The sequence below is a fragment of the Elgaria multicarinata genome, chromosome 7, assembly GCF_023053635.1.
Source record: "Elgaria multicarinata webbii isolate HBS135686 ecotype San Diego chromosome 7, rElgMul1.1.pri, whole genome shotgun sequence".
Classification (NCBI taxonomy): Eukaryota; Metazoa; Chordata; class Lepidosauria; order Squamata; family Anguidae; genus Elgaria; species Elgaria multicarinata.
This window is the reverse complement of record NC_086177.1, coordinates 31,440,308-31,452,576: the sequence shown is the minus strand read 5'-3', so window position 1 is coordinate 31,452,576 and position 12,269 is coordinate 31,440,308. Positions and strand designations below refer to the sequence as shown.

The window sequence follows — 12,269 nt, the reverse complement described above, 5'->3', positions numbered from 1 at the left end:
AAATTTTTTTTAAAAATATATATTTGAAAAAATTAAAATATTATAATTGTCCATAAAGATTTTTCTCATGAAGCAAAAAATAAGTATAAGAAAACAAGGAATGCATTTTATCAACATTTACTGTCCAACAGTTCAAACGTATCTGCGAAAAGGAGCTGGGCATGGCTTGAAATGTATACATGTTGGATTTCCCCCCATACACAATAGTTTCCCACTATTTTGATGCTTATCAGGTGGGCTTTATTGAATGAGTATGTTTCAGAGAGAGACCTTGAGGGAGGGAGAGAGAGAAGTTGTAGGCTTGGCTACAGACTTGTGTGGAAATCCAGACTAGATTCTGAAATGCAGGAAATGTACACTATTTGTTCTTGTAAATGAGTAAAGACATTAGTCATTTGGAGACAGAATAGCAACATCTGTCTGTCTTTCTTGTTTCCTCAGATCTGAGAGACAATACAAGTGCAGTTTCCAGTGGAGTCTGAACTTTCTGCTTGACACCAAACAAAAGAGCTAATCCTGTTATATCTACATTTAAGCATCTAAGAAGTGTAATGAATTGAAGTATTAATCTGCCGACCTTTCGTATTATTTCTTTAATTTGCTGTATCTGTGTGAGAAAATTAAGAAGTATGATCTGAGGGAAACTATCAGTGTTTAGAAGAATTATTTTAAAAAAAACAATATAAAAAGACTTGAAAAGCTGGAGTGAACAATTTCTGTTGGGGAGAGAAGAACAGGAGGAGGAAAAAGATGACTACACATGGCAGCGCTTTTAAGAGGTGTTAAGAAATATTAGTTTTATTTTAACCAGTTCACAGCTGAATATTTATTCTATAAAAACTTTACAGATTGTACAGTTTATATATAGTTCAAACTACTAGAACAACAAAAAGTAGGTCCCACAGATGCAAAAATACTGTACCATTCCAAGGTATAAGCAGATTTACACACTGTACATCTTTCCACTAGGATGAGGTGGTCAGGCTCCAAGTATAAAGTTCCAAACTGTACAAAAATAAGGTTTGATTTCCCCCTCATTCTTCATACATTCAGTAAGATTGCAAGGACAGATACCCAAGTACTGATAGATATCTGGAGTCAGGAATCATCATACACTCCTAAAAGGAATGCAAAGTATGTCTATTTACACAGGGCACTCTTGTACACTATCATATGTATTATGCACACTGATCCAGAAATGGCAGTCCACCCTTCTGGATGCAGTCCCATGTGCACAAAAGGGCACTGTGTGGGGTGGGCTGGAAGAAAAATGTGCATCCAACACCCGGTGTTACATGTGTGCTAGGTACTCTTGCATCAAGCATGCATTGCCAAACAGATGGGTGATGCCTCTTATTCCAAGTATGCACTTCAACAGGCAATCAGCAAACAGCACTAATCCTCTCTTTTGTGGTGGAGATCCTCATCTACTTCAGAATGAATGCAGCCTGTTGGTTCATGGAAAGATCTCTGGATCAGGGCCATAGTGTAGAATTAAAATTAAAAAGCATTGACAAGGCATTAAACATCTAATATAAGGTAGTTGTTTTTTAAAAGAATATTTAATAGTGTGCCAAAAGAATTTTAACTTATTAAATAAAATATATTCTAAGTGAAGCTAAAAAAATTGAACATAATACACATTTTTGGTGTAATTCATTAATTAAACCAGCAAACAGAAGGAACCAAAAACACACACCAGTATATAGTTTTCTCACCCAGCAACAGAAGCAATTATGTTGTTAAAATAATTCAAGAAACCTATTTTTTTTATTTTAACCCCCCCCCAACTAAGACTAAGCTATAATTTAAGATGCCCATAGTATATATGGTATTTCAGTGATTCACTAATACTGCAAAATGAAGCTTCTTTTGAGACAAGAGACTGGCTTCTTCATGCTATCTGGGGGTAAGAATTGGGCATGCGTCTCAAAACAAGAAGGGCTGAGTGTTTTTATAGCATAAATCCTGAGCACACTCATTTTGGGGTATGGGGTGGGGAAAGAAGAGAGAAATACACCATTTCATTGCAGGGATTTATTTTTTTAAAAAATAATTGATTTTTAGAATGCATCATTACTTGAGGTATTTTTTAAAATCTTCCTCAGAATTCAAGGCAATGCCTCTTCTTAACTGACTTTTTGGGCAGTGAAAGTAAGGGCTGGCCAATACCCGTTTTAATTCTGTACTCTACTGAAAAAATATCTCATTGCTTCAGGACCTTCGTGCCACATACAAAATACAACGCCTCATTTATCCACTATATTCTTTTGATACAGTACTAGCCAATGATAACAAAAGTAGAAGACAAAGGTTTGGTAGTGCACTCCATTATATTTTTTTAGTTTGTGTATATAAAGAAATATATATTTATATCTATATATGGAGAAAGGAAATTTGTTCAATGCTTAACATACAGTACTTCTTTTTTTAAAAAAAAACCCAAAAAAACAAAAAAAAAACTTGACAATAAAACCATGTTCTTCCAAGTTTAATCCCATGCTTTCTGAGCATGTGGCAAGTTTTATTTTATATTTTTAAATTCAGTTAGGGCATCCCTAAAACCCAGATGTCCAAGTAAATAAAATTCCAGTGTCACTGCACATCTCTTCAAAATTCATCAATCTTCCTCTGCAAGTATTTTAGCATCGAGTCCATCCCTTGAGCAGATCCCCAAATTTTCTTTAAAACTTCACACTCCTTATCATTTGCTTGTTCCAAGTCCACCTTCATAATACTTCGAACTAAACCTTTGGATTCTTCAAGTACCTACATAAATTTAAAAAGAGAAAGAGTAAACACTTAAGCAGGATATGATACAAAACTAACAATATGCCTTGATGAGGATGAGTAGGTAGTTTGTGTGAGAGGACCTGTGTATCGTAGTGCATCCTCGTGGATGCAGCACATGTGTGCTCTGCGCACTGCACGCCCATCAGTGAGGGCACCCAACCCAGTATAAATGGTTTAGGGGGCACAACAGTATCTCAGATAGCACTTCACTTTTCCCCAGAGGAGTGAATAGCAGCCGTTCACTTGATAAACTGCAGACACTTTTGAAAGTATGAGTTGCATAACAGTGAAAATACTTAAAGAAGGCCTATTCAATTGCTTTATAGTACAATAAATGTGCAGGTGTTACATGTGATGTACATATCTTCCACCAAAGCTATGCTTCTGTTGTGGGTAACAGCATTTTGCCACCACAGAAACAACAACATTTGGTCACTAAGGCCACAGCTAGACCTAAGGTTTATCCCAGGATCATCCTGGGTTCGTCCCTGCCTGAGCGCTGGATGCCCTGTGTGGCACTTAGATGAACAGGTTTGACCCCAGGACAAACCTGGGATAAACCTTAGGTCTAGCTACAGCCTAAGATTACTCTTTCACTTCAGCAATGCTTTACTATTGCATTTCCCTTTCTTTTCTTATTTAGGTGGGGGCTGTTTGTTTTAAATCTCTACTATAAATACAGCTTTACTTGCATGCAACTAGTATTGTGCTGAAATGAGTAGTTTCACTTGTGTTCCATTGATCAAAAGATGAGCACGGTACTATATTTTCCTATTTTTCCCCAGTTTTAGAAATGCATTGTTTCATAAAGTTAGTAACACGAGGGATGTATACAATACAAAAGAAATTGGGCAACTGGAATAGAAACAATATTAGTCAAATCTAAAATCAAAGTTGCAATTACTTTTTTTCCAGATGACTATCCATAGAAAGCACATGCTCTAGGCATGCTAAAATTAGGATGCAAACAGTTTTTACTGCCTTCACTTAAAAAATCTAAATAATGATATAAAGGGTATGCTATTAAGTTGTAAATATTTTAAGACGTAAAAAATATTCCAATTAAGAATAATTTCCAAGTAAAACTTTGGATTTTGTTTGAATATTACATTTAAACCATGCTAAGTACAGTTTATTGAATTTCTTCTCCTAATCAAATTGTCATGTTCAACTACTTCTGGTTACTGGGATATTTTTTTATTTATTTTTTAAAATTTATACCGCACATCAAATTAATGTGAGAAACTTCAAACAGATGTGTTTACTAAATAAAACTCAAAACAAACAAAACTCCACTGATTTAGGGCAGCAATGTTTCCAGAACGTTTTCAAATTCAAAGTTTTCCAGAAAACTCATATCACTGCAGAAGACACCTGCAGTGTCTCCAATGGGTCCTGAAACATATCTGAGCACTCTCCAATGTGAATTCTAAAACACATCTGCATTACTTGCATATTAGGAAGCCTGTTTCTACATACTGATTTCCCTTGCTGTATGAGGAGCTCTGTGTTGGCCAACGCCCGTGCTGTAAAACACATCTCCTTTGATTATAAATAAAGGTGGAGATGGCTGCAAATGTAACTCCTCTGCTGAGGGAACTGCACTGGCTGCCAATTCACTACTGGGCCAGGTTTAAGGTTCTTGTACTTGTGTACAAAGCTCTAAAGAACTTGGGACGAGGACACCTGAGAGAGCGCCTTCTCTCCTACCAACCTGCCGAGCCACTGAGGTCATCCGAGGGCATGCTCCTGGTGGTTCCACATAGACCCATCCTCCGTTTGGAGTCTACCAGGGGAAGAGCCTTCAGCATGGTAGCCCCCCTCCTATGGAATTCCCTGCCTCTGGAGGTCAGGCAGGCACCAAATTTGTGTTCCTTTCAGTGCCTCCTGAAAACATCATTATTCCAGGAAGTCTTTCCTTAATGACTAGCCACGGTTTACTGTACATTTTGCATGTTTTAAAATCTATTTTATTCTGTTTTTATTTTATTTTATCTTGTACGCCGCTCCGAAATTTTCAATGGGGAGCGGTATATAAATATTGTAAATAAATAAATAATGAAAGTGAGCTGCTTTAGGTTTGTTTGAATGTATATTTGAATGCATATGAATGTGATGAACTAAATGGGCTTCTATATATTTTTCCTGAAATCAATCTTTGCTGCTTTTAAAAAGCACAAAGCATAATCAGTAATTGACTACAAACAGAAGGGCGGATAAATCCTTCAGCAATGTTACTTATCCTTCCCCCACTCTCATAATGCAATGATTAGGAGCATAGATGTTGTATTAAGAGTGTGCGAGTGTGTTTTAATTGCTATAAGAAATTGCTGTAAAGAAAACATGAGCACCCCAACTGTAATTAAGGCTAATGTATATGAAACAGCTGTGATGTGGAGTCTAGTCCATAAAGTATCTTTCATTGGTTCGTGGAGGCTATATAAACATCTTTTTCTAATAATAATGAGGTACTAAATCTAAAAAGAATTTTAACGTAGGTTGAAACTGCACTCGGCAACTGAAAGCTCCACTTCCAATCTCAGTAGGGACCTTACTGAACACCATGGAACTATTCCAAAAAGATCATCACAGCCATGAAAAGTGATTCGTAGAGTAGACTCCAAAGAACACTTAATCTACTTTTAGTGGATTTTAGATTGCTTATTTGTTCTTATTTAATGACTTATCTGTGATGGAACCCAGGTGTACGTCCTCTTCAAGAATTCATACAAAACATAAAGTATTATCAGTAGTGGTTATGTAAGGCACCAACAAAGGAATGTTTACTGTGATTCTGTGATTTCAGTCCATTAATATGAAGCTGGACTTCTGTGTAACCAGGAAGATTACACGCAGACATCGTTTTTATTGTATAAAACGAGGTTACCTGAGCATGGGTACGAGTTGCCAAGCTAGCTCTGCCCAGATTTGATCACAGCTGGCATATTGGCCTAAGCTGATAAAAGGCACTCCTAACCACCGAGGCCACCCAGGCCTTATGACAATGATGGATCCAGGAGCACCCTCCCTAAGAGGTCCAAGAGAACCAACAAGACCTGATGCAGGGTGAAACCATGTAGCTCAGGGTGGACAAACTTGTCAGGGTTAAGGGTTACATTCTCTTGGGAGGAAAGGGGTTTGGGGTGGTTGGGGACCTTGGTAAAAAGGGGGGAGGCTCAGCCAAAATTGGGCAGAGACACCTTTCTATCTCTTCCCCTTCCCTGCTTCATTCGTCCATCCATCATCCATGCATTCTCTTTTCCATTTATTCCACTCCATTCTCTATTGCACATTGATTCACACACAAGCACACAAATTCCCCCAGCAAACCTTCCAGCCAGCTTTCCTCCCTCTGGGATTCCCTAGCACATGCCTGCTCAGAAGTGCCACTGAGATTATAGTAAGGCAGACACAGCAAGTGTGAACTAAACACAGTTTGAACACTATATCTTTCTTGGCTTTATCTCTTTTCTTTTCATTTAAACACCTCCTTGGCCTCCTCGGGTGACCCATATCCAGGGAATTTGCATTGTGTGTTTGTATTTCACTCCTCATAGGCCCAGGCAGATGATAAGAGCCCTCAAGAGCACGGCTGCCAGAGCATCCACTAAAGGTAGCGCTGCTTTCTGTATGCAGTGGAAGCAGCAGTTAGGAGCAGCAGGAAAAGGTATTTTTTGCAGTGGTAAAAACATCAGCAGCAGTAAAGATGGCGGCAAACGCAACCTTGAAAAGCTATTTGGAGTAAGGGATGGTAGTTTAAGCATGTTTATGTCGTCTTGAAATAAGACAAAAGCAACTTACAACTGAATTACATGTGACAAGTTCTTTAATGCGAACCATGACTTCTTGTGTGAAAGTTCCCGGCCAAAAAACTTGAGACACCAATCCTTTTGCACATGCTTCTTGTGCAGTTAGCTTCCTTCCACTAAATAACATTTCATTTGCCTAAGGAAAACAAGAAGTTATTTGTGATATGAGATATAAAACAGCTTGAATACAAACATTATGTTTTCTAACATGATCATCAGAATGATTTGCTGGATTGCCTGTTTTCTTCTTTTCCTGGTGCTGAAACAAAACTAAAATGCGGAAACTACCACAAATAGTTTTCTATTATCAGTGTTAGGCTCTGTACAGAAGTGACAGATTGTAAACCCTCTGAGCTTCAACAAAGTAAGGCATACAAAGTCTGTCAACTGATTAAAGAATGGCTAATAATGATTTGCCTTAACCGATTTTTTAAAAAATGTACATATTGCCAAATTTAGATCCTTGGGTCAGATAAGGAAGAAGGTGTGAGAGAATAATTTACTAAAGAAAAAAATCCAATCATTGTTAGAAGGAAATATTAATATTTTTAAAAATATTTTATATTCATATTTTTCATTCCCTATTACTATAGCAGGCAAGAGCAAAAACAAACAAGTATGCCCTGAATCTCAAACTTCACTAGTTCAAATTGGCTTTTGTTGACTGACCAACCAATTAAACCAGTGGTTCCCAAACTTTTTCAGGTCACCGCCCCCTTGGTTCCACAAACTCATGCCCAGCGCCCCCCTACCCTACCCTATAAAAATCATTATTCGGAATAGTGGTTTTCAACGACCCACCAAGGAAGATAATAACAATAAAATTCAAAACAGTAAAAATTAATTTAATACTTTATTCAAAATCCAATTGGTGTGCCCTGCCACGCTGGCTGCAAACAGAGGCGTTCGCTCTCGTTTCCCTCCCTCCCTCAGCAAGCCTGGGGCAGGTGCTTCCTATTTAGAGGGGATTCTAGGAGTTGAAGGACTTTTTTCTGTCTAAACATGCATAAAATTGTGCCTTTAACTTATCATGAATACAGGAATCAAATAGGATTTCCTTCTTTAGTGGAACACACTTACTTAGGAGTAAGCACCATTTTGTTATAGGAAAGGATAATGTATTTTAATTAACATTTTAAAATAATTATCTGCCACCTGGTACAGAGTTTTCCTATGGAAAACCTGGCTGGGACTGAAGTAGAGGGGCACTAATTTTACTGTACTTATTATCTTTAAATATGGTTAAATATCCCACAGTTACCTTGCTATTCTATTTCTACAATTCATTTTCTCCTGTCTTTTCTTCACCCTCTCTTCGTTTTCAGGCTGAATCCTATGCACGTTTACCTCAGAGTAAGTTCTATTGATCTCAGTGGGGCTTACTTCTGAGTAGACATACTTAGGATTGTGCTACAGCTCTGTTTTTATGGGACACAAGATACACACATACCATGTGTACCAAAAGAACGCTTGAAAAAAGGGGGTTGGACACCCTGAAATAAGCAAGGGCAGATACGAATTGTTTCAGCAAGCATTCTGGAATAAGGTGCTGCTGAATCTTCTTTAGCCAGGAAGGACCTGGGGAATTGCAATTCTCTCTCCCTCCCCCTTTTCTTTTCTCTCCCAATCCTGTTGTAGTCCAGATTTTTTGGGGAGTGGGAGCACACACCCAGACACACAGCATCTCTCTCTCTCTCTCTCTCTCTCCAACCTCTCTCCCTCCAAGCCCCCCCCTCTCTCTCTCTCTCCAACCCCCCCTCCCCCCAAGCCTCACAATAGCTGCCGGGCTGATTACGACAGGAGGGCAGCAGCTCAGAGGGGAGATGGCCCCAATCTGCAACTCCTGACAGGGGAAGGGAGCCTGGTGATACCTTGCAGCAGCACAAGCAGTCCTGCTCCCCACCCAGCCTGCTGGCTGACTGCTGTTCTTGGCAGCTGCTCTGCCGCCCGCCGTCCTCCACATGCTCCTTCCTCTCTGCCACATGGCTGCTGCTCCCGCCTTGTGCAGCAACTATCATGAGAGGTCTGCCGGGGCAGCTTGTAGGAGGGAGCAGCTCTGATGGAGAGCGAGAGAGCGAGCAGGTGGCGGTGGCTCCAGCAGGAAAGAAGCCCTGGGCCCTCCTAGGCAGGAGCAGAGTGGGCAGAGCAGCTGAATTTGCCGCTGTTTCCTACCCTGCTGCCTCCTGTGGGTGCTTCCCCCACCCCCTACTTCTGGTGGGGCCGCTGTGGGCTTGAGATAGGAGGAGAGAGGGGCTGTGTGAGTGAGAAAGTCCTTCCTGAGCAGGAGCGGTGTCAGGAGAGCAGCTGAATTTGCCGCTCTTTCCTGCTCGGTCCCTGGGTTTTAGGCCCTTCTGGAGAGACCACCTTGAGCGCCCCCCTGCCTCCCCTTTGCTTGATAGCGCCTATGGCCAGCACCGCCCCTGCTGTCCCTTTGCCTCTTAACACCCCCCTATGTAATCCCACTGCCCCCAAGGGGGCAATACCGCCCACTTTGGGAACCACTGAATTAAACTTTGCAGCAAGACATATGCACGGAGGGGGATAGTCATCATTTGATATAGAGGAGCTTTGCAGGAGCAGCAGACATTAAGATGTGTAGTTAAGAAGGAGGAAATAAAGATACTTAAAATTAAATAAATCCAGCTCTTAAAACATTTTCCTGTGAATAGATCACATACTTGAAAGATCCTGCAAATGAGATGATGTTCATATTTTAATTGGCTTGAATTTTACCTAAATATTAGGGGGGGGGTTAATTATGAAAGTTCTGCAGCTTTTCATATTGGATGTCAGTGAAAATTTTCTTAGATAAATTCTTCATATCAACATGCTCATCTACACCAAGCAGGATATTCCACTATAAAAGCGGTATGAAAGCGGTATATAAAAGTGTGGCTCCTGCCTTTTATATCCTGCTTTCATAGTGGAATATCCCGCTTGGTGTAGATGAGCCCCTCAGTCAACTCAGCGGGAGCTTTTTGACAAAGTATTGTTATAACTATTGGGGGGAAATATTAGAAAGAGGAGATACTGCTTTTACTCCATTCCTGCCGTCTTTGTTTAATCTGAAGAGCAACCTAGTTTGTCCATGCAAAACTGAAAAACGATTTCCACTTAATTTAATGTATATTAAAAACATTCTGGTTTAAATGTTCCGGTGTTGCCATAATTTCTAATCACATTCCACACAGTCTACTATTCGTTTAGGATGCAGCCAACCACTCAGGAGCAGACATTTGAGTACCAAATCTCTCTGTGCACCACATCAAAGCTCTTGATGATTGCATACATATGGACAGGTGCTGTCTGTGTTTTCAATTAAAAGCTCAAATGCCAATGGAATTATCTGTGCCAACAAGATATAATTTGAAAGCTCATGGAGTACTGGCACAGATGAGAAGATTACATTTCTCACATGTCGTTCATGGACCTCAGAATTTCATTCTACAGCCCCAAGCACTAAGCTACTCCAAGCCAATACTGGCAAGGCATCAGTTCAGCTAAGCCATGACAAATCTGATAAACTATAACAAATCTGAACGGCCAGGACCACTGTAACATCAGAGCACGTCAGCCAATGAGAGGGGCCAGTCACAGTGCAAGAGAACTTCAATGACACTCATGGACTGCTGTGCCTATTGTTCTCAGCTAAATACAAACCGGCAATTTGGGGCATTTTGCTATATTATAAATTAGGAAGGACCAAGAACAATAACCTTGCCATATAGTTCACATAAGCACTTTATTTAATTGCTTCTCTGCATCTAAACATGCATTAAAAGATTAAGAAAAATACATTAGTTTTAACTCTCTAAATATGTGTTAACATATGCTAAAGAAAAACTAGTCTTCCCCATAGGTGATCCTGAATATAAGCAGAACGAAACTGATAAGACAACAGATAAGATTCAAAAGCCGACCAAGCAACACAGACCATTAAAAAAACCCTGCTACTTCAATTTAAATATGTTTATACCTTAATCTGATGTAATCCAAATAGGGATGTACGAGAATTTCATTCCTGTTCACCGCAAACACAAGCAGGAACACAATTCTTGGGAAATGTTTCCATTTTCCCGAACTGGTGCTCATGTTCAAAAGTGCCTAGTTGTGCAAATCTGCAGTTTGGAAAATGTGCACATGCGCACTTGCACAAATTCCCCCCCAAAGCTGCATTTTAACACTTTAGTCTATAGGGGAAACATTTACATTTTTGCTAGGGAAAAATGTCTATTTTAAGAAAACATGTATTTCTTTCAATTGGGGGAAATTGCGCATTTAAAAAATTGCATGTTTTCCAATAAAAAAAATACACTTTTTCCCAATCAGGGAACAAAAAGCCCCCATAAGAGGGGGAGTGTTCTTTGGAATCAATGAAGACTTTATTCATTTTTAAAAAACCCTGCCCCCACCCACGCTCCGTGAAGTGGGGTGAGCTTAAACTCTCCTCTCCCAAAATGCCGCAGCCCAGATGGAAATTGATACCAGGAGGGCTTGCAGGAGAGAACCGTCACACATAGCTTAGCTATATGTGACTAAAGGAATATTTAGCTTGGATCTGACTTGCCAGAGAGAGACGCCACTGAGATTAATTTAAAGCAGCCCAATGTGGCAAACATTTTGGGTGAGCCAACCGTGAGGCCCACTGCAATCAATGGAATTACAAGCTTGAAGGGCTGATCCTAGGAGCTGCTACTCCAGTATGTAATTGTAGGGATGCCAGATGCTGTACAAACTACACAATGCTGATGGTGTAGGTGTATTTTATATGAATATACAAACTTTTCACACTTTCACACATAATGGCATAAATGGATTTAAACTGTGATAAAGCTGTCAAATACTGAGAATACTTGAATATGGATAATGAATTCGAATTAATTAGGGAACTAAATATGATGCATGAAAAGAGCCAACAGATTGAACATATTTAGCATGACTAATACTTGTTTAATAATCGGCTGGCTTTGAGCCATATTACAAAATGACTCACAAACTTGCAAATAATTGGCATCCCTATTTTTACGAATGTGGAAGCTGAGACTCAAGAATGTAAATGGCTCTCTCGTGGATGTGACGTGAAAAGAGTGGTAGGGCTGGACATAAAGAGCTGTATCCAAGTGGGTCACTGCACTCCTGCCCGTTGCGTTGTGACAGCAGTAGCTCCTGCACAATGGGAAATTATTGGTTCTAAATGTAATCCCGGAAGTAAGAGGAAAGGCTCATTTCTGGATCAGGACCGGTCAATGGAGCTCCCTTCTGCAAGCTCTGCAGACCTACTCCGTTCCAGAACAAGCATTTCCACTAGTTCCAGGTTCATTTTAGAAGCACTAAATCCCCATTGTGCAAACAGTCACTCCCGCTGGTGCACAACTACAATAGGATACTGCTCACTAAAATCTGCTTCCCTAGGACTTCTCTCACCAAAAGGGCATCAAAGGCATCAAGAAACCAATCTTTAAAAAATGAGTGTACCATATAGATGAGAAAAGAAAATCATGCAAAATTTTGAAGGCCTGTACACATGCATATATCTAGAGCTTGATGAAGATCTTCATGGAAGGCCCCAAACTAAGCTTCTGAACAGAGATGTAAAATTTCCAGAAATTTTGACAACACGGAAAACCCCCAATATTCTTCAGGGGGGGAAAGGAAATTTTGGGGGAA

At 39.9% G+C, this 12,269-nt stretch overlaps 2 protein-coding genes across 3 annotated transcripts in view; one reads left to right on the top strand and one right to left on the bottom strand.

The window, feature by feature from the left end:
• Window positions 1–770: 770 nt before the first annotated feature.
• Window positions 771–12,269, bottom strand: part of CDYL (chromodomain Y like) — a 231,210-nt gene continuing 219,711 nt past the window's right edge. For both annotated transcript variants that reach the window (XM_063130324.1, XM_063130323.1), the window contains 2 exons: window positions 6,595–6,738; window positions 771–2,769 (listed from right to left, as the gene is read on the bottom strand). In XM_063130324.1, the coding sequence (XP_062986394.1) occupies window positions 2,611–2,769; window positions 6,595–6,738 (303 nt within the window). In that variant the 3' untranslated portion in view covers window positions 771–2,610. The remainder of the gene's footprint in view (window positions 2,770–6,594; window positions 6,739–12,269) is intronic.
• LOC134401417 (enoyl-CoA delta isomerase 2-like) overlaps window positions 10,931–12,269 on the top strand; it is a 313,853-nt gene continuing 312,514 nt past the window's right edge. Inside the window, exon 1 of the mRNA XM_063130333.1 lies at window positions 10,931–10,935. The gene's annotated coding sequence lies outside the window, so the exon portion shown is untranslated. The remainder of the gene's footprint in view (window positions 10,936–12,269) is intronic.